This window comes from Dermacentor andersoni, chromosome 3 (assembly GCF_023375885.2).
Source record: "Dermacentor andersoni chromosome 3, qqDerAnde1_hic_scaffold, whole genome shotgun sequence".
NCBI classification, from domain to species: domain Eukaryota; kingdom Metazoa; phylum Arthropoda; class Arachnida; order Ixodida; family Ixodidae; genus Dermacentor; species Dermacentor andersoni.
In genome coordinates, this window is record NC_092816.1 from 20341465 (window position 1) to 20369419 (window position 27955).

The 27955-nt window shown below is 45.8% G+C and overlaps 1 protein-coding gene and 1 long non-coding RNA gene across 5 annotated transcripts; one reads left to right on the forward strand and one right to left on the reverse strand.

The window, feature by feature from the left end:
- The first annotated feature begins 453 nt into the window (after positions 1–453).
- Positions 454–27648, forward strand: LOC126519659 (uncharacterized). Of its 4 annotated transcripts, none has more exons than XM_050169034.3 (3): positions 454–577; positions 18191–18377; positions 27390–27648. In XM_050169034.3, exons 2-3 carry the CDS (start codon positions 18211–18213, stop codon positions 27622–27624), a joined length of 402 nt encoding a protein of 133 aa, XP_050024991.1. In that variant the 5' UTR covers positions 454–577; positions 18191–18210; the 3' UTR covers positions 27625–27648. The 4 variants fall into 4 exon arrangements, with proteins under 4 accessions (XP_050024991.1, XP_050024994.1, XP_054921509.1 ...); XM_050169037.3 differs by lacking the exon at positions 454–577 and adding an exon at positions 10009–10237; XM_055065534.2 differs by lacking the exon at positions 454–577 and adding an exon at positions 11142–11232.
- On the reverse strand, positions 19683–23661 carry LOC140216692 (uncharacterized). The gene is made up of 3 exons (XR_011893282.1): positions 23306–23661; positions 22457–22543; positions 19683–19877 (listed from the first exon to the last, which is right to left on the reverse strand). It is a non-coding gene; the product is annotated as an uncharacterized lncRNA (long non-coding RNA).
- Positions 27649–27955: the final 307 nt, after the last annotated feature.

The following is a 27955-nucleotide window of genomic DNA, read 5'->3' on the forward strand; positions in this document are numbered from 1 at the left end:
GTCTCGAATCCGGCAGCTTTTATGTGTTGAGCTAGCATGTGGGGGTTTATTGACCAGTTGCCTTCAACCAAAATAGTACACGTATATATATATATACATATATATATATATAGTTTATTATTATTATCGAGAGAGAGAGAGAGAGAGAGACGAACGTATTTTTACAATTTCTACCCTCCTTGTTGACTCAAAACACATCCAACGCGGTAAATGTGCAGAATAAATAAATTACTGATACAATCTAAAGCGTTACAGCTCTATGATTACAAACCATATTAAAGAAAAACATGCACGCTCCGTGCGGCCTGTGGCCATTCTTCGATGACCCGTTGCTATGGGTTGAATCTTTATGACAGGGCGCTGCTACGTGCCGGCTGTTCAAGCCTCAATACCTAGCAGAAGCTTATCTGATAACGGGAACATAGCAGAATGAACGGGTGAGAGTGGCGGAGATAGCGTACCGGCCCCAACGCGAACGAAACAGTTGGCAAGAGTCGTGTCAACGCGAAGACTTCACGCTAGGCCGACAAGAGGTTTGCTTACTTCACCTGAAGACTTCACCGCCGAGGGGAACCACGTAAGCGTTGTCTCGCTTTTGTTTTTTTCTTGTCATACACAGTAAAACGATGGAATTTGACGAACAAGTCGGTTACCAGCATGGGACGTGTTTGTCTGGCGTGCGAAGCCTTTGCCAAGATTGCTTCGACATGGTTGACACCGGGATAAGTTTCGTCTCGCTGTAGCAGGGCGTGGCCAAAGCTTATACTTTAACGAAACGAGCAGCGCACTGGCAGCGTTAGCGCCAGATTGTGTAGTTGATTTTTCTACTGCTAAATCACAATTAAACTGGCCTTCGACGTTGAGTTTACAAGGCATGAGCAACTGGAGATGTGGCACTGGGTAGGTGAAGATCGTTGGCAAATCCCCCAGAATGGGCATGTGCATGCCGTTGCTATAGGTGCCCGAATAGACATGCAGGACAGGAGGCAAGAAACAAAGGAATCGGCTGCACAGAAGGAGCCAGGATAGCGTGGAAGAGAAAGTGAACAAAACCGAACCAGAGCATGCACAGAGCGAAAGGCGTTTAGCGAAACAGACGGGAAGAAGGGGAATGGGACATATTTGGCTAAACACCAGAGGAAGCCTCGCTTTGACCGAATTCCACATGTGCGTGGGATCCGCCTATTTCTTTGCTAAACTGCGGACAAATATTGTCCATATGCACTTTCGACCAATTCATGCTTATAGCATAACGTGTCACGACGAATGGGCAAGCCTTTCCTTTTTAGCGCGAAGAGACCCATTCATTCCACTTGCTTCTTCATACCGCCATTGCCTGCAGGCCTATTATAATTTATCTAGAACTGGCCTCTAAATCGTCAACCCGCTAACTGTAAAACACTTGCCGCCAATAGAAGATGATTACACACACTGGTACGCTTAGGGAGTTACCACACAGCATCTAAGCTTTTCTAGAATGTGCCATTTCAAGTATGTTTCAGGCAGAACAAGGGGAAAAGAATAACTCGGTTTTGTGATGGTTACGAGTGTGATATGTTTATGTTATGCTCAGCCCGCCTCGTGTCCCATTAGAATAAAGTAGAGAGAGAAGGTAAAGAGGATAGCGAGGTGGGAGGTTGAGCTGCAATAACGAGGGTTATGAAAGGAGGTGAAGAGGGAAAAAATGAATGTGAGAAGAGTCGCTGGTAAAAGGTGCGGGTGGTTTAGAGAAAGCAAGGAGAGAGAGAGAAAGGAAGGGCAGGGAGGTTAACTAGATGCGAGTTTTCGGTTTTCTACCCTTCAATGGGGAGGGTGAGGTGGAGGAGGAGGGAATAGTAATGGAAGAGTGGTACAGCTACCTAAGCAGCCGATTCTGGAGGCCTTTCCGATTTCGTTTTCCTTTTTTTTTACATTTTACGTGCACTTGCTTTCGTGATTTTGTTACTAGCATTTTCTTGATACTGGTTTTTGTTCTCAGCCGCGCAAAATTCGTAAATTGGTTGGAGCAAATAATTTATTTATATGTGTCTTGATACGGGATATTGAACAAGCTGGAACCCCGCACTCATGTTCGTAGCATTTTTAGGTAAATCACACCTTCTGGTTTCTATTTTTTATGTTTCGCTGGTGGAGTGCCACCGTCATTACATAGAATTGACGGCGTGACGTTCCTTCATGGTGACTCTGTAGGTGAGCTCTGTTTTGTATTTGTCTCAGTGATTTGTTGGTATGGTGTTGTCTGACGGATTGTGCCATGTTCGAGTGTGAGTGAGCGATTCACTTGAATGAAACTCGAGATGTTGGCAACTTTTGCGTCACCAATTTCTCAACAAGCATTAAATTGTTCAACGATCGAAGCATGATAACATGAGGTGATATGGCAAACGTTTCGTCAATACAGGCCATTTCGTAAGCATGCTTAAACAGTCATTAGAAAAACAACAATAAAACAACACATTCTGCAATTTCTGCTATTAAACACAAGGAAATCGATCATTTCAATGCCACTGCACAAAATAAACAAATGAAAGAACACAAGGACATACTTAGAGTTGATGCATATATATAGTTTCACTTTCACTAACAGAGGAGAAAGACATGCTAACTTACAATGATACAATATAAATTTCAATAAGGAAAGTTATTATGGTTTTCAGAGCTGATCGCTGTAATGACATCTTCGGGTGTGTTGAGTGCATTTCTAAAATGTCTTTGGAGTTGTCACCTGGAAGAGGGCTTCGAAAGTGGTCAAAGGGCGAGATGCACGACATACAATTTTCGTGTCCACAAGCGGCACTCATCGTTTCCGTTTGCGCAGTTATCCGCTGTCTCTTTTGCGAAGCTCTACGATAGTCCGTGTGTAACTCTCAAGGATATGCACGTATAAAGGGTAGAGTAGAAAGTGCTTGCGCGGAAGCGGTGCTGATATCTCCTGTAGTGCTAAGATATCGTTTCTCTTGCGCTTGCCAGATAACGTGAACATCAGGTTCTTGCTTCCTTGATCGCAATGGACACTCTTTGCCTTACCGTAGGCTTTCCTTGTGAGAAAGCGCGCGGTGTTCGGCGTCACGTGGCCCACCTTGATTGAAGTAAGACGCTATCACTCCTCGCCTTACCAAAGCTCAGAGCATACAAGGGATGACAAGGATGCACATTGCACGCCTCAGTGTCAGTTTTTGGCTGCAGCGTAAATCCGCCCCCATCTTTTAACAAGAATTGTACGAAAGCCGGTAATCACTATATTTGCGAGAGGAGACTCTTTTTTTTCTTCTTCTTCTTCTTCGATACCGGCCGTTTTTACATCGTCGGCTGCAACGTCCTTTTTTTGGAAAGCTTAGGCGCGGTGAAAATGGTTGCACGGATGTTTGATAAAGGCTAGCGGTCGCAGTGGCTAGAGCTCCCATACTTGAGTAGAAGCCACTTGTGAAGGTCTTATCAGAGAAGCACGCGCTTCGCGCTCTCTGTTTGCGTGAGTCATGACGCCGCCACATGCAATAGGCTGCAGAAAATCGTCAGGTATGCTGGACTCGTATGCAATCTCACGAAACAAACGGTGTAATCGGGTTATTCCTGTTTCAATCCGAGCAATAAGAACTTTACACAGCTACATGACCTATCACATTGCTCGCGATTTTTCCTGTGCCCACGTCAAGTCCGCGCTGCCAGTGTCTTCAAGAGATAGCGATTGTAAAGTGTGGTGCATTGCTGATGAGTCGACTTCTTTCGATAAGCGGCCGGTTTACGTTTTCCAGTGCGCCATCACTCTGTTTGGTGCACCGAGTGGGTTTAACTGTTCGTGTTTGTTAACAGCATGACGTCATCGGGCCGCGTGTGTCAGGAGCCACATTCACCAAGTTTATGGGAACAGATTTGAGCTTACTATTCTAAGTCGTTCGTGGATATGTATATTGTACGCGAGACTTTCTTTACCTATCTTTCTGGGGCTTGCCATGTTATCGTCGTCTTCCTTGGTGAAAAACGATTGGTGTGCCTCGCTCGGTCTGTTTCTGGTTTCGATGGCTCAGCACAAGCTGTCGATAAATAAATTACGCGTCCGACGGTAGGTTTCTAATCCGAGTGCCCCACAGCATCATCCCCGATGCTCTACCCATTGCTAAACTCTATGCGCAGCCGTAAGCAAGGCCAGAGTACACCCAGTCTGTGTCCTGACAGCGATTATTTGGGATCTGTGCATTCAATTCTAACGTACTAGTACGTAACAAGCGGCTTTCTTTTCTCGTTGCACATTTAGTCTCATTGAACTTGTTCTAGACATCTGTGCTTCACCACTCTGGCCTTTGAGAGCCATTTCGGTGCCACACCGTCTCTCGTGGTAGAGGTTTCGAAGTTCAAGAGGCGTACGAGGTGTGTTCCAAAAATTCAGTAAGACAGCAAAAAAAAAAAAAAAAAAAGTGGAAGGTAGCGGCGTCGCTCTCTCGCTGTGTCCATGGACTCGAACGAACGCCTTCGACCTCTAGTACACACTTGATCGTTTGAATGAAAAGGCCGAATTTTATGCGTGCACTTCTTGTGAAACCCACATTTAGACTCTCATAATGGAGCTCGACGAACAGACGGAACAAATGATCAAATTCCCAAATTTCTTGTGAAATGGGGCAGGGATAGTGTAGCAATTCAACGGATGTTGCAAAATCCGTATGGAAAGGATGCCCTTAAAGAAGCAACTGTATTCAAGTTGGTCCAGCGTTTTCGGGAAGGCCGTGAAGGCCCCAAGGACAATGCAAGATCAGGACGCCTTTCCACCTGGTGCGAAGGTGAAGCCATCGATTGTGTATGTTGTATTGTACTCAGCGACCGCCGAATGACTGTTAGAATGATATCAGAAATTCGTTGGAAAATTCGTCCGTTCACCGAATCTTGACAGAAAATGTGGAAATGATAAAAAGGTTTGCATGAAGATGATGCAGAAAGAGCAAAAGTTGCGACGAAAACGATGTTGCACTGATTCGAAAATTTCAGAAGACAGCGAAGAAATGTGCAAAGGGTCCGTCACCAGTGAAAAAAAAATCTGTGTTTATGAATACGACATCGACCTGAAGTGGCAAAGCAAGGAATAGAAAAATAAAGATGAGCCAAGGTCAAAAACGAAATTTTAAAATATATAGAAAAGCGCGGGAGCCTTGTGCGCCGTGTTTGACCAAATTTGCGGAATGAAGGGCGATGATTCTGCACTGCAAACGAACCTATGCGCACTCAGCATTGATAGTGCGCGAGTTTTTCGGCACGCAATTCCAAAACTCTGCTGTGACCCCTGCAACATTTGTTTTTGATCTCCAAATGCAAACTTGTGCTCCGAGGGTAGATTTTGGCGACTGTGACAACAATTCCAAAGTAAACGATATTGCTGCTGCAGCGATTAACAGAAAAAGACTTCCAACGGTGCTTCTAGCAATGGAAGAGGTGAAACCAGTGTATTCGGTCTAATGGGGAGTATTTTGAAAGTAACTACATTAAGCATACAAGTGTTTCAAGATTTTTAATGCGTTGGAATTCTTTGGGTACTTCTCGCACTTTCTGGGGTCTGTTTGTCTGTCTGTCTGTCTCTCGACCTGTAACTTTTTTCCCGCCTACTTGGGTCACTTGGTAGTCAGTGGTAGAATGGTGAGCGCATCGGGCTGCTGTGTTGAGCTAACAGAGTTAGAAACCGACCATCCGATCAGCTTGCGTCACTTAAGTGTGTGCCAACCTGCCTCTCTTCAACAAAGCACTCTCACGCCGCCAAGGGTTACTGCCGACGCGGGGCTGGGTAGGCACCGCTCTTAGAAGAAACTCTTTGACGCTGACTTGGAGCACTGCGTATGTGCCACTCGGTCTGTGCTGGTACTCAGTGAACGTCTTTGATGCCAACTTGTGTAACTAGGTATGCGCCACTGGGGAGATGTGCCACTCTCCGATGGCAACATTCCTTAAGATTATCTGATACAGAGCGGAATCAATTCCACACCACAATGGTTCCTCAAGAGCGGCAACCTAACGCATTAGCAGGCTGCGCCATGAATGCACTGGGTATGTGCCGCTCTTCAATGAACCTCTCGCCAACCTGTGTTACTGAGTATGGGCCACTGGATGTGCGGCAAGCGAGTGAACAATTCTCAGCGTTCGCGCGCACCAGCGCGCCATGCATTTCGGAAGCCGCGCGCACGCTTCGCAGCGGCGGCGCTAGATGGCGCCGAGGGTTCTTATGGAAGCCGAAAGGGGAGTCTCGCCGCCAGTACACTCCTCACACATAACTCGCTTCGACGGCGGCAATACGTTGTGTCACTACACTGATCCCATGCTAACGCATTACCGTCGATAGTCATCGTCAGATGGGTTCTGCCGCAAGTTTTTATGCGAAGCATATTACTAGAGCTCAACCCAGCTCCTCAGGCGCGGCGGTGTCGCCTTCAATACCACGTGACACCGTGACGTCACGACAGAGGAGAAACGGGGCTCCAACTCGCGCCGTCGCTTTCAAGGCTGACCACGTGACACCGTGACGTCACGACAGAGGAGAACGGGGCTCCAACTCGCGCCGTCGCTCGCGGCGTCGCGGCGGTGTATAAGCAGCTGCGCTTGTTTCTAGGTGGCTTTGGCTCAACTCTTGCAAGATGGGCTGGGTGGGAATCGAACCAGGGTCTCCGGAGTGTGAGACGGAGACGCTACCACTGAGCCACGAGTACGATGCTTCAAAGCGGTACAAAAGCGCCTCTAGTGAATGCGGTGTTGCCTTAGAAACGAGCTGTTTCTAAGGCTCAGGCGTGCGTCGCTTGCTCAGGCGCACATTTCGTTGCCGCGCCGAACGCTGCGTTGCTCGACGCTCACCGCGTCCAATGCGGGGCGCGTAGTCGCTGCGCCGTAGCCCATTGTCTTACACCCCTTGGCGGGTCGACGGGAACGCTGTCGCGTTCCACTCTTGAAGGCGAAGCAGAGTAATGCATGAGTTGTTTCTTCGTCTAGCCGAACCAAATATAGCCAAGCAACAGCAGTTCACCAGGCTAAACAGTGGTTCAACAACTAAAATAAAGGCTAGTATGCTTCGCATCCTGGGCTTAACCTTAGCTAAGCCACAGCCATTTTTTAAACATACTATCACGAACTTTTGGAGACATATACCTTGTACCTAACCAGTGTGAGCCAGTAATTGGGCCACGAACATCCACGTCAGTTACAGCGGATCTCACTGAGCTCACGGATCTAACAATACCCTAGACACAGCCAGTAAACAAATATTAATCATTTTTGCGTTTAAAACAGAAATTTCAATTGCAGCAACAGTTGGGAGCCCAATTTTCATTTATGCCACAAAGCTTTCACAAAAATAAGAGTGTTATAGAGATGAAAACTTGGTGCATAAAATGTTTTGAAATGTTTATACGTTTTAATAATTGCAAAAAACGTTGGAGCATTAAACAAAATAAATGCGGTTTTAAAAGTCTTTAAATTCTCAATTATGTTTTTTTTAATGCGGATTCATTTAAACTACCCCGCTATAATCAAACAATAGCGTTTTCTCTTTATTGCTTTTCACATCTACTTGAAAAGGAGCAGTACGTAGCAAAGCTACCTGTTAAACACGTGCTCCTCCCACGCACGCAGCAAAATATAGCAGAGACATAGCCAAGCAGCCCGGTGCCCTTCAACAAGTCGCGGCGGAAATAACATCTTCTAAGGGCGCACTGATACATGCGCGGTGAACCAGCCTTCTAGCGGACAAGTGCCAAGAGCGTCTGCGCATGCAAGTGGAATTATACTAGCAATTCGAAGTTTCAGCTCGCGAGCCGAAAATACAAAGAACAGACTTAGCCCTGGGCTACCATTACGTGCGACGTTTACCCACGGCATGCCAAGCGCCATTTCATCATTAATAATGCTCCTCTCGACAACAAGCCTTGTACTCTGCCTTTCAGTACGTTTCAGCAGCGACAGCCGGAATGTCTGATTCTTTTTCCGTGTTCTGGGGGTGTACGATTGCAAAAGCTAAGGTGCCAGTATAAAGCTGCGGCGCACTTGACAACACGCATGGTCACTGAGAGAGAGAGAGAGAGAAAGATAGAGAGAGAAGAGTTCAGCGTGAGGCGATTTCTTTCTCTATGGTGAGGCTCTCGAAACGTACAAAAGCAGCAGCCAACATCTGTCGCCTGTGCACGTATTGAGAGCAGTTATATAGTTATATATAACTGCAATTAGCAGTTATATGCTAATTGCAGTTACGCTAATATGCTAACTATAATTAGCAGTTATATGCACAGGGTATTTCAGCTAACTCGAGCCAAGTATCAAAAAAAAAAAAAACAAGGGCGGTACGCGTGTCGATTTGGCGCATTATTGTTTTGAGCCATACGGAGCACGTCATTATATTATTTCCGATCTGCCAAGCTGGCTAATTAACAAAGATTGCTTAATTAACTTTTTAAATAGTAACTCTAGCGAAAAATCTTCAGTAGAGAAGTTGTAGCGCTTGTTCAGAAACATCGAACTATTTCAACTATGCTGAGGTAACTGCCCTGATTAATTTTTTTCCAGCCTTTCATTAAAGTTTCAGCTTTTCGTTAAGGTCTGCGAAATTAAAAAAAAAAGATACCACGTGACAGCCGGCTAACGCGCCGCGCTCTTAGTGCCCTCAAATGTAAGTTGAATGAAATAGCAAAAGCTGCTCCGCGCACATAGATCGATTGAACAGGCTGTCGGTGACTGCGATGGACGTTAAGTGACAAAAGGGGCGTACCGTTTTAAGAAAAAACTTATTCCATAAAAATGCGGACGGCACGTGCGAATGCGATATGGAACCGGAGGCAGCATAGTTTTTATCTCCGTCCTTCATCACATTATCAGCCTCAGGCCCTGCATCGTGTTCCTTCATTGCTCCGAAAAGAAAAGAATGCCTGCGCTGAGTCAAATGCTGCTTTCGGTGCCATATCGCAATCGCACGTGGCAGCCGCTTTTTCAGCGAATAATTTTTTCTTTCTTAAAACGGTACGCCCTTTTGTCACTTAACGTCCATCGCAGTCACCGACAGCCTGTTCAATCGATCTATGTGCGCGGAGCAGCTTTTGCTATTTCATTCAACTTACATTTGAGGGCACTAAGAGCGCGGCGCGTTAGCCGGCAGTCACGTGGTATTTTTTTTTTTTTTTTTAAATTTCGCAGACCTTAACGAAAAGCTGAAACTTTAATGAAAGGCTGGAAAAAAATTAATCAGGGCAGTTACCTCAGCATAGTTGAAATAGTTCGATGTTTCTGAACAAGCGCTACAACTTTTCTACTGAAGATTTTTCGCTAGAGTTACTATTTAAAAAGTTAATTAAGCAATCTTTGTTAATTACCCAGCTTGGCGGATTGGAAATAATATCATGGCGTGCTCCGTATGGCTCAAAACAATAACGCGGCAATTCGACACGCGTGGCGCTCATGTGTTTATTTATTTATTTATTTATTTATTTATTTATTTATTTATTTATTTATTTATTTATTTTGGTACTTGGCGCGAGTTAGCTGAAACATCCTGTATATTCGAGCACATCTCAGGTCTCCCAGTCTGGAGACTCAGTGTTTGTCATTAAATATGTGCTACATAAAAACGTATAAACGCTACACCCAACCTAATTTTGCGGACGTATACATATAGGTGCAATGAGCGCAGTCATAAAAGGTTTTCCGTTTAGCTGCATGGTGAACAACAACAACAAAAGAAAGTATTGATGGTCGTAAAAGTCAATTATGGACTTCTCTGTCATCTAAATGAGCACTTTTTCGTTTCTCCCAGTAAAGGAAAAAATAGAACTCTCAAAAATGTTACGCTAATTGCCAGTTAAAAGTTTTTCCGCAAGCTTGTTCTACTATATCTTCGTTTCATTTGTGCCTTGGAGAAAATGTGTCAGGGTGGCTAACATAGAAAGTAACCAGCAGCGGCTGGAAAGAAATCGCGAGGCAACGTCGTCGCCCGCGAGGGGCAATCGCAGCATACGCCCACCTGCCGTGCACGTATACGCGTTACAAGAGTTGCTCGCAGCCACGCGATATACACAGAGCGCCTCCACCGCCCACCCGCTCGCATGCGAAGTGGAGCGATTGTCAGAGCGGCAAGATAAAACTCTGAGCACCTACTCCGGGCTGTCGCTCTCACCGACGACGTACGGCGCCGTTTCGCCGGAACGAAAGCTCCTTTGCCGCATATACGTGCACCTTTCCTGCGTTAGCGCTCGTCTGTATAGCTGAACCACGCGGACGTCAAAGCGTGAGTGGACCTGGCGTGATGCAGCGCTAATTCCTGCTTTTCAACCTATAGACGTACATCATCTTCCGCGTGACTTTTTGACTTGCACATCGCAGCACTGCGATATTATTTTGTCGCAATGATTCCCCCATCCTGTACAGTTCTTTCATGTCGCTGTTCGTGCACTTGCTGCCCCACATCTTCTCCGGAAGCTGTTGACAGCTGCCTTTTGAACGATTTCTATTTGCCCCAGAAGTAAAAGTCGCGAGCTTTGTTGAGCAATAGATTGATTAGAAATTTTGAGCTATTTGACGGCTCGATTACAGTGATGCACAGTTTAACTTGGCCCCGCCACCTGCAGCTCTCTGCTTCCGTCTGCACGCATAGTTCCCATGCTGATAGCTCTGGCCTACAGCAAAACTTTCCGACAGTGATAGCGCCACTTATTTTACTTATTTTTTACTTTCTTTATTTATATTTCTTTCAACGTTGGCTGTACCACGCAGCGTCCATTACACTGTCATTACAAGACTGTATCGCCTTGTGCAGCATTGCCCGTTTCCCATTACGTCTTGATGTATTTTGACGTGTCTTGACGTTCATCGGCGATATGTTGCCCGACGCAGTAATCACAGAGGATGCACGGGATCTCACTAAAAATTTTATATGTCCCTTTTGACAAGTAAAGCACAGACGCATCCTTCTGTAGAGCAAGAAACGAGCATGCTAAGCGCAGAATCAGAGATGTAACTTATAGCATAGTTCGATGATTGTCTCTATAGAAGACGCTCACCTCGGCAACACCACACTTTCCAGCTCCGCAGCCACTCCCAGATTGCGCTGTGCTGTAAGGGACGTCAGCCGGCGGCACCTTGCCTGTATCGTCCAGGACGCAGTGCCTGTCGCTGAAGGAACGCCGCTTCCGAGGACGGTCTACGCGATCGCCGACGCGACGTGAACAGCGGCGTGCACCTCGTCGGTGCACATGGGATGCGTTGAGTCTTGTGACGCAGACGGTACGGGCAACATTGCAGCTCATCGGGCAAATATCCTCTTCCATCTTGTTTCGCGCCATATAACATGCGCCATAAAGCCGTGGTCGTTATAGTTGCATTCTTATAGGATGAAAAAAAAATGGCCTAAATGAATTAGCGGTGTAAATATATTGTAAGGCAAGCGAAGTTTGACAAAGAGCTATTGTGGAAGAGTCCGGCGTCCCTCCATAGTGGTGTTTCAAAGGCGGGGGAGGGGGGGGGGGGGGGGGGGGGGGGGCACATCAGTCACTTGCAACTCCCCTCCCGCGAAATTTCTGCGTTAGCATGCAGCCTGTCTGAACTCCCCTCCCCGTCGCCGAACAAAGGGATGTCCTTCCCGTCCCCCTTCAAAAAAAAAAACTAAAGAAAGAAAGAAAAAGAAATTATCCACTATCCACTACCACTATCCCTCCATGCAAGGTCACGCGCAATATGCATTGTTTCACTCACGTAACCTAACTCTCACGAGATCGTTAACTAGTCGCATACTTGTTTACACCAAGGTATGCATTCTGTTACACATCTTCCGAGGTGCGACAAGTAGCTGACTTGGCATTTACCGGCGCTTGACAAATAAGTGCACACTGAACTATACTGGAAGATATCAAATGAATGCCGCATTGGGCCAGCGAGTTCATGGTATGTGTAGAATCTTATCCAAGAACACGTGATAGCTTCGCATCTTCAATACTATACTCGGATCCCCTCATACGCATAAAGATTGAGGAACTTCATGGTATAGATAGGGCACATTGACTTTGCTGGGCGCTCTGGTCGACCGGTACGGTTATAGGTTCAATGGGCTGAATACTTCACAGAATCAGGTGTGAAATTTAGATCGTATAACCTTTTTGGTAGCATGAGATCAAGTATGTCTCTATCGCGTTAACTTTGCAGATTAGAAAAGCCGGCTACGAAAGTGATGTGCGGTTGGGGGAAAAACCTTGGCAGTGAACATAGGCCGACGCACACTTAAGGGGCAGAACTTGGCGCTGTGCTTGTCGATGTATACGTATCCGCACAGTGCAGCGACGCCCAAGTTCGGAACGCTGCGCACGTTTCGTCTTTGCGATAAGATAGCGCAGGTACAAGGTCCCGACGGGTAGAAAATATGAGTTCTCATAGAGGCGCTTGGGGCAGGGCAAGAGCTGGCGAATAGAGAGGACGTTACCCGACTTCCAGGCGATGCGTACCTTTACGTACAAAAAGATAAACCACGTGACCCGCACTCACAGCTCAAGGGAAACCACGGTGACAAAGAATAGCGGGCCCTTCGTGTACAATATATAGTAGAAGCGGAAGTAACCTATTGGTGAGCCTTTCCTCCCTCTGTACATAAGAGAGGAGGAACAGGACGTACCGTAACTGGCCTTTATGCTCAGCTGCGCATCGTCGGGTGGCCTTTATGCAGAAATGAGCAACGCACGAAATTTGATATGGCAGGCAACGGATCGCTGCGAGCCCAGGCCAAGACACCCGCTGCGCAAAACGGGCTATCGGACGAGCTGATCGTTCAACTGTTGCGCATTATTTTCTACGCTTGTGTGCTGTACACACAGTCCACGCTGGCCGTATGACGTACACATGGGAGGAGAGAAAGGGTAGCGCAGGATGATGGAGTAAGGAAAAACTATATACGGTGTGATCATTTCCAAGTTTTTCGTAATCTTTAAAAGGTAGCCGGTTGCAGATAACATTGTTCAAGTCCTTGAGCTGGATTATTCAGTGAGGCAGACGTTACTTGCAAGAGCAATCGAAACAAACTTTCAACTAATTAACAAAAACAGCTAACTATCTCCTTAATTAATTACTTTACGGCACATATTGCAATTTAAGAATTGTAGCCCGTGAGCTTGCGATGCGTATCCACTTGGAATGAATTTCCAGAATTACACCAGTTTGGAAATATGCGCCATCAAACTCGCCGTAAAGATGCACTGTTGGTCCACTTTCTGTTTAACAAAACGCTCTTTTATGCATTAAGCGTGAAAGGAACCGGAACGCCCGTGTATTTCGTCCCGCACTTCGGGAAATAATATCTCGAAACAGGTGTCATCCTGGCAATTCATTTCAAGCGCATACGTCTTGCAATATGTATGCAATATGTGCCGTAATCTAATTAACTAGGAAGTTATTTATGAAGCTTTGTTAATTATCTGGACTTGTGTTTCGATTTCTTGTGCTAGTAATGTCCGCCTCTTTGAATAATCCAGCTCAAGGACGAGAATTGCGCTATCTGCCACGGAATATTTTTTTAAAGATTCCTGAAATCTTGAAAGTGATCACCTCAACTGGAAAAAATTGAACAAGTTTAACGAAGAAAAAAATAAATAAACGAGGACGAAAATCCATCGCGATGGCTTAGCGGCTATGACACGCCGTGGTTGCTCAGTAGCTATGGTGTTAGGCTGCTGAGCACGAGGTCGCGGGATCGAATCCCGGCCGCGGCGGCCGCATTTCGATGGGGGCGAAATGAGAAGAACACCCGTGTACTTAGATTTAGGTGCACGTTAAAGAACCCCAGGTGGGCAAAATTTCCGGAGTCCTCCACTACGGCGTGCCTCATAATCAGAAAGTGGTTTTGGCACGTAAAACCCCATAATTTAATTTTTTTAGCGGCTATAGCGTTGCGCTGCTGAGCATGAGGTCACGGGTTCGATTCCGGCTGGGGCGGGCCGCACTCCGACGAGGGCGAAATACAAAGACGTTCGTGTACCGTGCTTCGGGCGCGCGTTAAAGGATCCCCATGTGGTAAAAATTAATCCGAAGCCTTCCGCCACGGCGTCCCCCATAATTCACTGTGCGATTTTGTTACGTTTAACCCCACAATTTAATTAATGAATTTTAACAAAGACGAAACTAGTGACAGAAATTGTAAATGTGTATAACAAATACGCTGAGCAAGAAACACCTCTTAATGTTCAAGCAATAAAAATAACTAATTTCGTGCTCCCAGAAATTGGTGAAAGTCGGAATGCAACTAACGTATTCCAGTGAGCCCCAACTTGCTCGAGTTTCATTTGTCCACTTTGACACAGCCCATCACGTCGGCATTTTTTGACTGCCCTCGTGGTACAACAAACGTCTATGACTTATCCCTGCTACGTGCAATAGGCCCAATATTGATGGCTTGTGCTCTGTGACGGAGTACACACAGTGCCAAAGATCCCCATTCACTTCCTCCACTCTCCTGGCGTCGCACAAGTGCCTGATTGCATTCTCAACGAGCGCAATCCTCAAAAATTCGTACACTTATTGCTGGCTATAAGTTGTGAATATCGACAGTTTTGACATTGTGCAGTGCATGATAGTTTAATTATGGTTACCAATCAAGTCACAGTACCATAACCGCTTCCTACGGTCCAGCCTGCCAGATGGACGAAGCAGACTTCACTCTTGAGGAGCTGTGACACGCGCTCATGAAGGCTCTCCAAACGCCGTACTGCTCCAGGTGAAGATGGTGTGACGTATCAAGAATTGCGGAAGGTTGATAAGAGTTTTCATGACCGTATATCGGACAAGTATAATAAAGTATGGAGAACCGGTGTAATCCCTGCTGAATGGAAATCGTCCGTGGCGATACCAATTTTAAAGCCCGGGCGCCCTGCAAGACATCTCAAGTCCTACCGGCCAATATCTCTAACTTCAAGTGTCATCAACTTAACGAAGCGAATGGTCTTGTTTCGCCTTCATGACAGGCTAGAGGAGCTGACTTTTTTCCCTTATGTCACGAGTGGCTTTCGTCGCCGCCGTTCAGCTCTGGACAGCATCGCATGCCTTGCCTCAGCGCTCGAACTTGCCAGAGGAAACAAGCATTCCGCCTATATGCTCTTCCTAGAGATACAGCAATCTTTCGACTCAGTTGCGCATAAGGCGATTATTTTCGCTCTTGCAACCGCGGGAATTTCAGGTCGTCTGCTCCGCTTTGTGCACAATTTTCCATCGGTGCGCAGGATGAAAGTGCGTGTCGGAGGAATAACAAGTGAATCCCGAAATGTGAAGTGCGGTGTCCCACAGGGCAGCTTTTTATCGCCACTTTTGTTTAACACCGTACTCGCCGCGCTTCTAAGTCGCTTGTCTCGGGACAGTGACTTCCCTGTGAGCATAGCTATCTACGCGGGTGACATTGCCCTGTGGATAAGCGGGCCTTCGCACCTTGGTCCGCGGCTTCGTGCAAGCTTGCAAAGAGCTCTGAACGTGACTTCGGAGTACTTGGGTGAAGTTGGCGCCTTGCAGATCTCAACCGATAAGTCTGCTGCCATAGCATAACACTCTAAACAACATGCTCGTTGAACAATCAGCCGACTGTATCTTGACGAGACGCCGATAAGCTGAGTGTGACAACACCGTTGTTTCGGGTTAATTGTGCAATATCGCATTTCTTGGCGTCCTGCCGTTAAATTTGTACGACGCAAATCGCACTCCCTCCTTAAGTATTTGGCTACCTTGTCTGCTAGAGTTGCTGGCTGCGACCAAATAGCGGCTCCCCAGGTGTACCAGTCAGCTGCACCTTCAGGCATGATGTATGCGTTACCGCAGTCCTGAACGTACCACCTAAAGTTTGATAGCCCAACTGGAACGAGATTCTCGCGTTGCCCTTCGACTAATGCTTGGATAACCTCTTGAGGCGCAATCTGTTGCGTTACTCACTGAAGCGCATCAGTTACCCCTGCGGCTGCAAGCAGACCTGAGAGCTCTGTATCAGATTGAGCGTCGGCACCGCGTATCTAATGGTCAATTGCTCCTTGATCGTCTCATTCACCGCCCGTTATCTCGAATAGAAAACATGGCGGCAGTATTTATGAATGTCACTGATATTTCTGAACATGCTGCTTTAGTTATGACTCCGCCTTCAAAAGCTATCACGGAACACGTGTTCCCCATTTAGCTCACTATCCCTGACGTACACAAAAAGTCTGATATGCCTGTTTCGGCAATATTCCAATTGGCTCAGTCCCACATGTTCGAAAGATTTCCAGATTATCTTCAAGTATTCACAGATGCATATGTACACAGCGACGGTCAAGGCGCCTCTGCAGCTTTTTTCTGCCCTTCGACTCGAGTACGACGTATCTTTCAAATACCTCATCCAGCATCGTCAACAATTGTGGAGCTAGCAGCGGTTAATGTTGCACTGAAATACACGCAAGAGGAGTTCACCACATCGAAGATTGCCATTTTACGGACTCCCGAGCTGCCCTTAGCAGGTTACAACGCAGTGAGATTGATTGCCCAGTTGTGTGCAGCATTTCTGACTGCAAACAAAATTTCACCACGTGAGGTACCTCTCGTCGCTCAATGGATACCTTCACACTTAGAAATATCCGGAAATGATGAGGCTGATCGACTGGCTTCAACTTACACTTATAACAACTGTGTCTGCCCTGAAATTTCGTGCAAGCTTGATGACGCCCGTCTGCCGATTCGTCGCCACCTACTCAAGCAGCATCCAGACCAGCGCGTTGCAAATGGAACGTGCCCGCCCCGTGTTCGCGGTCGAGGCTTGCCTCGTCGCGCTACAGCACGACTATATACTCAAGCTAACGGTTGACTCTGTGAACGTGTGCAAACGTTTATACCGACAAGGACGTGTGGCCAGTCCATCGCGTACGCCTTGCCGTTGCTGCGAGACATTTCAACAGCTGGTATTAGAGTGTCCCGCTTTCACTGCGCAGCGCACGTCCCTGGTGAGGGACCATCATCTCCTTGGCCTGCGGTGTACGACACTCGACGAATGTTCGTACCCCGGTGGCTGTGCGTCTCGAAGCGATCAGGCTCATCGTACTCTACTTACTTTTCTAGAATTAACTAAGGTTCGCGTTTGTAGCGTCGATACTATTTCTTCTGTTTAACATTCTGTAGTAGCGTGACCTCCAGTGACCGGCCTTACTGTGTGCGATCTGTACTGTGTGTTCTACTTTATTCTTTTACAGTTGTCCAGTTGCTCTTTCTTTCCTCTTTCCTCCCCTCCTTCCTATCTTCCGTTTCTGTGTTTCTGTCACCTCCCTTCTGAAGAGTAGGCAGGCGTTGTGCCCCTTTCCGGTGGCAGTTGCCAGCCTGCTTCTCGCTTTTCCTTTCCTGTTAAATGTTTATATGTAAATAATAATAATAATAATAATAATAATAATAATAATAATAATAATAATAATAATAATTGCTTTCTGTCGCTTAAACTTTCTTGGATACCCGCAGCAATAGTTTGACCCCTACGTCGTTTATTTGCCTTCACTGCTCCCCACTCAGGTAGTGCCCCTTTCGGGCCCTCGACGAGACTAATAAGTGATGATGATCACGACGTTACCCAGACAAGCATTTCATGGTTCCATTCGCGTCCGATTTTCCGATACATGCACAATTTGCTTAAGTACGACAGAAAAGTATAATTGTGTCGGTTTCTGTACAACGCGTGAATGCTTGCTCGTTGAGTCATTCGTACAATACTCTGTTGATTGATTGATTGATTGATTGATTGATTGATTGATTGATTGATTGATTGATTGATTGATTGATTGATTGATTGATTGATTGATTTTTGTCAATTGGACACCGGATATTAGGCATTATATATGGTACCAGGGATACCTTTGCGATGTCGATATAGCTTGTGACATTTAGTCTTGTCGTGAGTGGCGTGCCGTGTCAATTGTCAGATGTGCGTTTTGTTTTCTTTAATTTTTTCCTGTATATTCTGAAAGGCCACCAGTGAAAACTCTGTACTTCCCCTAAGAAACGTTTAGTGTAACAATGCGCTGCTCTACACGGTGAAAATAAATTGATTATATAATAAGGGCCGACTGGAGCACGAGCGATTGTCGCAAGATCGAGGTAAGCGAACAAACGTTCACGGTACTGCGCACTTCTGTCGTAGTCCAATCGATCTGTAAGAAACACTGTCCGTCATGCATCCGCACTCTTTCCCAATGCCGTCTTACTGGCGCAGAGGTAGACAGCCGAGCAGCCATGTCCACGTACCAGCCTCCTCCGCCACCTGGCAGCGACCAGTACGTGCCGCCGCCTCCGCCATCCGACCAGGTAGACAGCTACCAGGCACCCGTGGGAACCGGCTACTGCCCACCACCGGCACCGGACACCGTGGACTCGGCGGCCACATACCAGCCGCCCACTTTGTAAGCACTCGGCTGTGTGTTTCCGAGACATCTGCCAGCATTCGAAACGTCCTTGTGCGAATACTTTGAACCTTCTATTTACTAAAATTAAGTAAGCAAATACGTTATTTAATAAAGGTGTGACACTTCGGCATACCTGGGTAAAGGTAGGGGGCGGCGGGGTGAAGTTGTCAAAGAGGAGGCTAGTTAGCATATACAGCGTGTTACTTTTTTACTTACGATTTCGTAGAAATGAGAATGTAATACTTTCTGTTTAAATTCTCCCTTGTACAGTAACGCTCCAATTTAGTTTTGAAGATCTAAGACAACACCGAGAGTTTCCACCTCCCCAGTGGTCATAACGGCAAAACGCGCTTGGTGCGGACAGCGGCCGTAGCAAATTGTATAGCAAAGTATGAAACTCTACCGTGCCCACTTCTCTTTTATAAGATTGCTTAAGTTACGATGTACAGTCGAAGTGCCCTGAGCTCCAAGGGGTATCTAGCAACGTATATTGGGAAGCCTCAATATAGGTCCGGTGATCGGCACCACTTCGCACGTCCCATCCCATCCTAGTGATTATTTCAATGTTCCCTATATCTGTAAACCCTTATGAAAATATGAGATGAGTTTCACATGAAAGTCTGACGAGTTTTGACATCACAGCCATTAGACTTTCTGATGAGTTTCTTTGGAATTTTCTGATGTATTCCTAATGTCATTCTAAAACATATTGGCCACCGTCTTTCTGTAGAATTCTTCACGAGTGTTTTTCTTGTGAGCATGAAATGTCTTCCTAATGTGCGCTCCAAAGCAGCTTTCTTGTTACTTTCTCACGTCTTCCTAACGAATCTCTAATGAGCTTATACATTAGACTGCTGGTGCTCATATTACTCCTATAACAAAATTGGCCACCACGTGTGGTAACATTTTCTCATGTGTCCCAATGGCAGTCAGACCTTATTCAAAGATGTTACCTGTGCGTGACTGTCTTTGGTGCTATATATACACAGCCTGTATGCATGTATGTATGTCCAGCGAAGATGCAGCACTTTTGACAACATGTACAGTCGCGGACAGAATATTACGGACCATGAAATCTAAGAAAAAGCTGAATATCTCCGCAACCTCACAACGCAATCTGCTATTTGCATTTGGGACCTCGACTAGAATATGCTAACAACATTGTCGTGGGCAGTTTTACTGGTTACTGCTACAGGCTGCAAGGGAACTGAACGTTTTCGGAGATGCCATGGTCCATTTTATTCTGTCCGCGACTGTACATGTGCCCTACATATGCTGCATGTTAGACATTACTCAACGAAAGAAATTTAACAAAAACATTTATTGGGCATATTAATGCTTCCTTAAATGCAGAAGGAGGTTAAATGAAAGGAAAACACAGTATCAGTCTGGTTACGGATGTGATATCTTCCTTTCATTTAATCTCGCTACTTATCATTGAGGAGAGGCTGTTCTTGAGGTGGAGTGTCGTCATCTTGAAGTAAGTGCACATGTACCCTGCATGGTAGAAAGGACACAAAATTAACAAAACTTGGCAATCAACCACAGAAATACACGCTGTATCACTTGCTGCAGAACGATCTGGAGATGTTATAGCTAGTTCTGCGAAAAATTTATGTGGTGTCGGTTAACACAAAGCTGAGGAACCACTGTGTGGCCTTTGGGTGCAGCAGTAACTACAGTAAGCAGAAATCGCTCTTGGCTGTACAAATGTGCAACATGGATCAGCTGTGGCATGTGTACATGTCGTGAACTACTTCAGCTATATCGGTTTCCACTTGACAAAGGACAGCAGTGTCTGTGGATTGCTAGCGTGAACGAGAAAATCTCGCGAATTACTTGGCATGGAAATGAGCGTAGGAGTGTGTGTACGGGCAACCAAATGCATCCCAGAGACATCCAAGTGCCAGTCGTTAAAGAATATTTGCATCAGCTACGGTCACAGTTCTCACACATTCCAAGCCTACTATGTCATGCATGTGTTGGCCTCCTGAAGCACTTCTTTCAGAGGGAGGGCACAAGTGGAAAAACAAATGTGTACAAGCATGATAAGCAAGCTTGCGTAAAAATAATTTAATAAATAAGCATGGTGGTTGCTAACCCACGTCATTACAGAGTATTCCGCTTTGTCATGCAATCATAATGAGCATTCACTGACACACGTCCCACTTTTGGATGTGGTATTCCTCACTGATTTTGTTGTATCAATCAGTTGCCATAGGCGAACGAAACAGATAAACAATCTAAATCGAGTGCACAGCTTCTCGTGTCAATGCATGGTCAAATGGGAAGAGCACACTGGTCCTTTGAGTGAATTATGGTGCTCTCCTAGGCGCATGCTGAGGCACCGGCTAGTCAGCGTGTCCGATGTACATTGGACCAAATATGCACGTGATCAAAAGAATAGCCTAAATTAACCCTGAAAGATACGAGACAAATTTTGGGTATCTTTAACTAAGAAAGCCTCCAATGCCTGGGTGCCTTTGTCAATTCACTTGTGGACTGCAATGCACATATATTTCCAGCAAAAATAAATTAGGCAGCATATGCACAACAGTCATGTTGTATGGTCTTCCTTCCCTCACTGTGCAAATTTTGTCCTGGAAAGTTACATGAACTGATTGAATTGAAAATTGAATCGAGAAAGGCAAGGAGGCAAGCGAGGCTTGCTTGGTTAAAGATAGCACCAAATTTGTCCAGTGCGTGTCAGAGGCACTGTACTGTATTCCTTTCACAGGTGGTCAAATGTACATAGCGCAGACTGGCTGGTGCCTAAATATGTACCTATGAGATCAACATATTTCACTCAAAAGACCAGTATGCTCGTCCGACTTGGCCACACATATCCGCAATGGGGCTTCAGGCCGGATTAGGATTGTTTATCTGTTGTCACCCATGCCTGAAAATTGGCAAGAGAAATCAGTCAGGCACACCACATAAATAACTAAGTGTGAGCCATCCCCCATTATCAATGCATGAAGAAAGGCATCCTTTGTAGATTACAAAGGATAGAAATTAGTCTGTGCCTATTTACTTACTTCTTTTTATGCAAACACCATTTATCATGATTTTATGCCTTTGTATTATAACTTCTGCCATCCCTCTCAAATTAACTGGTGCACAACACAAGTGCACATCCAGTGCTATTTTTGATAGTCCTTCCAACTTAAACAGTCAGTTGTTAGCCAAGGTCATGTTGCATAGTCTCCCTTCCCTCGCTGCATAAATTTTGTCCTGAAAAGTTACATGAACTGATTGGCAAATTCAAATGGACACTACAAGTTTCGCCGAGTGGACACAGCTGGTTCTCAGAAATGCACAAAGACAGTGATGGGTATCTGTTGGCATCCTGTAGTGTGTGCAAACTAGCTCTGACATTGCTGCAGTAGACACACTCACAACTGCTAGAATGCCTACGAGCATGAATAGGGGCAGCTTGCAAAGAAAAGAATACGAAGAAAGTGAGAGAAAAAATAGAAAGCTTACCAGAAAATACCTCACTACTTAAGTAACTGCAGCACAATGAATACTGGCCTTCCTATTTCATTTCAAGAAATTCGAGTTCATCAAATGTGTATTTGCCAGTGACAGTTATTCTGAGAACAAGACGGACATAATTGTAAATATCAATGTTAAACAATGGTATGCACACTGCGTGCTTAGACCTATGACATATATGGCACACTACACTTCGAATTCTTACCAGGACAAAAACAGCGCATGTGTGTATCATAAGCAGAAAGGAAAACAGGGAAATATATGCTACAGCATAACAAACAGCTCCAAACAAATAAAACCAAAATAAAAAAGAAGCATACTGTGTAATAGGCAAAAATAAAATGGACTTGCAGCCAAGCAATTGATGCGAGAAAAATACTAAACGTCAGGACATGCGAGTTTTAACAGAACAAGATAACGTGTGCCTAATGTCTGCAAACACAAATAAGCAGCAAGTGGAATAAAGTTGCACAAATATTTAGCCTATTTAGCAAGATGCATTAAGTAATATGTCGATACACTTATCCACTAATGATACCGAGATCCTACTTTTGTGAACACGTACACTTAAAGCATACCTGACATATCCATCCAGATTACACGCCGTGCTGCTGCAGCCATGGCCACGGGTTATGTGGACACTGTTGTGGGTCACGGCTTCACCACTACAAAGAGAATTCTGTGTTAACTTATAGCTGTGGCACAATAAGACTATCACATCGTGAACACATGCAAGGAGCATGTAAAAACAGTCACGAAAACAATGCCTGCACTGGTGCAGGGTGGCAACAGAGCACAGTCACTGATGAATGTCACGACAACAGGGACCCCTTCAACAAGGCAAAATTTCACACGCAGCAGCAGCAGCGCATTACATGAATGTTTGTTTACATAACGATTCTAGAGTTTCTTTCATGACTTTAAGTAACTGTCCCTTGTGATGTTTACTTACGTCCAAGTTATGGCAACACCCCTTCAAAACAAACCTGTACCAGTAGCACGCTGTGATTGCTTACATTTTTTTCTCCATAATACTGCTCGTAAATCGAAAACCTTGTAAGTAGAGATTATCTACAACGTCGAATCATTTATAAGCGAGGAAATGTCATAGCAGTAAGAATCGGTCAAGAGGTAGATGAGTCGTTATCATGCGACTTCAGCAGAAAAGCGCGAGCTCACGCACAAGCGCGCATGATGAACAAGTTTATTTCCGAACGTAATCTTTCTCATCAGAAGAAAACGCTTATCAAGATTTTCAATTCTGCATTATGGCAATAAATTCGCGCAACTAAACTCTGACACCCAGCAAGCATCGGCATAGGTTTCACTGTTGTCGTGGGAGTTCTCTTTCCTACGTTCGCAAGGCACCCTATGCCCAACGAGAAGCACGCACAACACGTGTGTAGTTAGCAAGCACGGTTACTCACCTTTTGAATGGCACGATGCGGTCGAAAAGCGCCCTCCAAGTTGCCGGTGCTTCGATGTTACTCCTAGCAGACATGCCGGTGCATAGTGGACGAGCGGTGGCACGCTAACAATACGCATTAATTCTTCGCGACGTCCACCCAACTTTCCACGACAACCAGAGACAAAGGGAACGCACTCCACGGCATGAACATTGTTGGTCCACATTTGGCTGGCGCGCCACGCACATGGCGAGTTTGCAGCGAGACACAAGCTGTCTGTGGCACTTATGCGCACGCGAACTAAGTCACATTTCGTTACAGCAAACACAAAAACACACGATCAAACAAGCACATCGTTGCAGCTCGCACGCCCGACCGACTCGTAGTAAACAGAGCGACAAGCTGATTGGATTGGATTGGATTGAAAATGGGGCGGTGGGTGGCGCCACCAACAGGTCGGTTGGGGCCAGCCAATGTCTCGGCTAGTGTTACCTGAGGATTTGTGCGGCTGCCTAATTGCGCATAGCTGTTGCAAGACAAACAGAACCACAGTTAAGTCTATATTGTAAGCTACAGCTTGGCACAGAAAGAAATGCTATAACGCATTTTCAATTGGAATCGCTTCTGCTACCTGCAGCCAGCAAAAGCACGGCCTTCGAGATCTGAAAATGTTAACCCTATAGAAAGCCGTTGCGGTGACGTTATTCGAACGATTTTCGCTTCGGTTACTTCTCATAAAACCCGTAAATTACGCATTTCGCTGCTCCTCGTGCTACCTGCGCCGTCACTTCAATTTAAATAACTTCCTGCTGTCGTTCGCATGAACTATATAGCCTCAGACATCGTTGACGCGATCTCCGAGAAACACATGTGCAGTGTGCGATGTTTTAGTGCCCGTTGCAACAGTGTCAGTCGGAAAGCATCAAATCTGCTCGTGTGGCGCAGCTTACACCCCTGTCGTCCGTATCTTGCTTTCGTGTTAGTGTGTTTAATGTGTGCGGGTTGCACTCCTGTCGCTCGTGCCTTCTGTGTTGATCGTGCTGCCACGAAGATTCCTCGAAAAACGCACATGTCTCGGCAGCGTGCATTTGTCCTATGTGGTATATGCCAGAAATGTGCGCTGCCGTTCGATGTGCTTGCAACCAAGTACTACAGTGCGTTCCAGCAAATAGACGCTGCCGCTTACGCACAGTTTTTTTCCCCCGTCGTAGTTGCTCAGTGGCTATGGTGGTGAAGGCTGCTGAGCACCAGGTCGCGGGATCGAATCCCGGCTTCGGCGGCCGCATTTCAATGGGGGCGAAATGCGAAAACACCCGTGTACTTAGATTTAGGTGCACGTTAAAGAACCCCAGGTGGTCGAAATTTCCGGAGTCCTCCACTACGGCGTGCCTCATAATCAGAAAGTGGTTTTGGCACGTAAAACCCCATAATTTTTTACGCCCTGTTTTCCATGTTATGATCATGTCAATCTGTACAATTGTCGGTTTGCCACTTAAAGACTAGTAACACATCCGAGAAATCAAACTGCTCAGAACAAGGCATACGCTATACGTTTGCACTGTTTACCAAATGTGATAACGGGGTAAGACGAACTTACAGTGCTCTTTAAAAAGGAAAGAAAATGACGTAGTTGTTTTGTGCCTAGCCCTGATATATCGGAAGCGTTTCCAAAGTACTCTGCGCTCACGCTGTGTTATATCGTTTTTTTTTTTCATTTTTGTCTCTTAGACTGCCCCCAACGATGAATCAGAACCACTCCCACCAAAGGCCAAGGGTCCGAGTGTCTTAATTAACTGTACCCTAATTAACGGTACCTTACTTACCATCGTCTTCATTGACACCAATGGTCATGAGTTCGACTCCCTCCAATAGTCATGGGTCCGAGTGCTTTCATCAACTATGTCTTAATTAACTGTACATTAATTAGCATCGCCTTCATTAACGACAAAGTTTGTGGGCACGACTTGTACACAAGATCATGGGTTCGAGTGCTTTCATTAACTATATATTAGTTAAATATGCCTTAATTAACGCAACCTTTAACAACGAAGGCCGTGGGATTGAGTGCCTTAATTGACTATATTAATTAACAGTACCTTAATTAACATCGCCTTCATTAACAACAAAGGTCGTGGGTTCGATTCCCACCCAAGGTACTGGGTGCGAGTGACTTAAGTGCTAGATCTTAATTAACAGTGCATTAATTAGCACCATCTTCATTAACAAAGGTCGTGGGTTCGAGTGCCTCAAATAACTGTATCTTAACTGTGCCTTAATTAACATCGCCTTCATTAACACTCAAGATGTGTGTTCGAGTGTCTTTTGTCTTAATTAACATTACCTCAATTAATATCGCCTTCATTAACAACAATGGTCGTGGGTTCGATTCCCGCACAAGGTAATGTGTTCGAGTGACTTAATTCCTAGGTCGTAATTAACTGCGCCTTAATTAGCATCGTCATGATTAACAAATGTCGTGGGTTCGAGTGCCTCAAATAACTGTATCTTAACTACGCCTTAATTAACAGCGCCTTCATTAACACCAAAGGTCGTGGGTACGAGTGTCTTAATTAACGACATAATAATCAGCTGCACCTTAATTAACATATTAGTTAACAGGCTTCGACTTCCACTAAGGGTCGTACGTGCGTTCGAGTGCATTAATTAACTATATCTTCAATAACTGTCTTAATTAACGGTGTCTTAACACCAAAGGTCGTGGGTTCGTAGCCTTAATTACCGCCAAAGGTAGTGGGTTCGACTCCCATGAAAGGTTGAGAGTTTGTAACCTCTTTGTACATCGAGTGCTCACGCCGACAACGCCGGATTTTCCGGCTCATGAGCCATTTAATGCTATCGCATTACAAATAATTTTTCACGACTTGGCATCGTACACATTCATATATGATGTACTTTGACATTAGCAATAACACAAAAAAGCTGTATACTCCTCTCATCAGAAATCATAAGGTGCATCGTCATTTGAGTCTCTGATGGACTTGTGATGCCAAAAAACATTAGACGATGCATTTCTTATGAATGTCTGATGTCACCTTAGGAACACATAAGGTCCTCTACAGAAACTCATGGTTCATTTTCATAAGGGAAGGCCGCTCCACGCGCAAAGTGCTGGCCTTACCCATTGTCGATCATTTCCTTCTATGTTTGTCATTCCTATATGACGCTGAAAACTGCGGCCCTCCTTTGGAAACGAAAACGCTCCACTCGGCGACTATTCATCGTGGTATAGCTCTCGTTTGTTCTGTCTAGCGCACAGCCTGCTTCACATAATGGGTTTCGCACTGCGTTTTTTGCACCCGCGATTGCCGCACACACGAACTTCGCATGCACCAATTTTCAAGTTTTACGCGCATCAGTCATGGCAGCGGCTGCGATTCTCCCTTTTGCAAGCAACCAGTGGAAGACTGAATTATTCTTGCCGCCAGTCCACTTCGGTAAAAACAAATTAAACAAATTCGAAATAAATTGGACATTACTTCTCGTGGAAGTAGTGTCCGTTTCTGCGAGTAATCCCGTTAATGGATAACAATTTTGCGGTCTGCGATTAGTGATGTTTAAGAACTATATATATGTATAGTCTAAAAAAGTACAACATACTATAACGCTTTTTACAAAAACCACCAGAGAGAACGAACTCTGGCGAGTGTGTGCGAGAGCTGCATATATGTCGGCTCAGACAGCGTGGGATTGATTGGAAGGACGCGTATTTGCCTAAACGTCGCCCTTCTCGCTTCAAGCGCCTTTCCTGCTTTGCAAATTCATCGCTCTCGACTAAACATTGCGCCGCGCGCGCGCGGAAACTTATTGCATTGCTGTGTCTAGAGAAATATGTCATTGCACGGCTATTTTGAAAGATAAAGCGTAACAATTAACGGCATTCACGTAATTCCGGAGCCCGATGACAAGACAAGTCAGTGCAATATGTCGTTCCCATGGTGGCTGAACGATCACAGCAACAGGGCTTCTTCCGATAATTTGTTGTGGGTACCTCTATGATCATTACGATGATGAGGGCGATGATGATTTTTGCACTCTGATGTCAATCTCTGCTTACCGACCGTGCACACTTGTCTTCCCTGCGCAGCAGCTACCAGCCGCACGGCGCAGGGTACACGCCAGGCAGCACCTACGTGCCGCCTGCGCACCCCGGCGACAGCTACCAGCCGCCCAGCGAGCCGGCCTTCTACAGCGGTAGCAGCGCCGGCGACACGTACGCGCCGCCTCCAGCACCGGGTGGCGACGCGTACTGCCCGCCATCCCAGCCAGGGTACGACGCCCCGCAAGACTGCTACGTGCCTCCGCCACCCCCAGAAGATTGATACCAATAAAGGAGTACAAAGTGACGTCTGGAGGACTGCTCTTTGATGACTCTAAATCGTCAACCATGTGACGCGTTTTCTTTTTTTTTTTTTTCGCGCGTCAATACAGCGTCACGTAGCGCGGCGTCAGCAAGGACCACGGCATAGAGTTAGTTTCGTACTAGTACTTAGAAGCTGTATGGCCGGCCATGGCGTCGGAACGCTTTCCCCGATATGGAAGTCAGAACGTGTCCCCGTCATCACCACCATTCTTGAGGTCTACCTAAAGGGGCACAGGTAAAAAAAGAACTCAAGTCACAGCGACGATATACTTGTCGTGACCTCCAGCTGA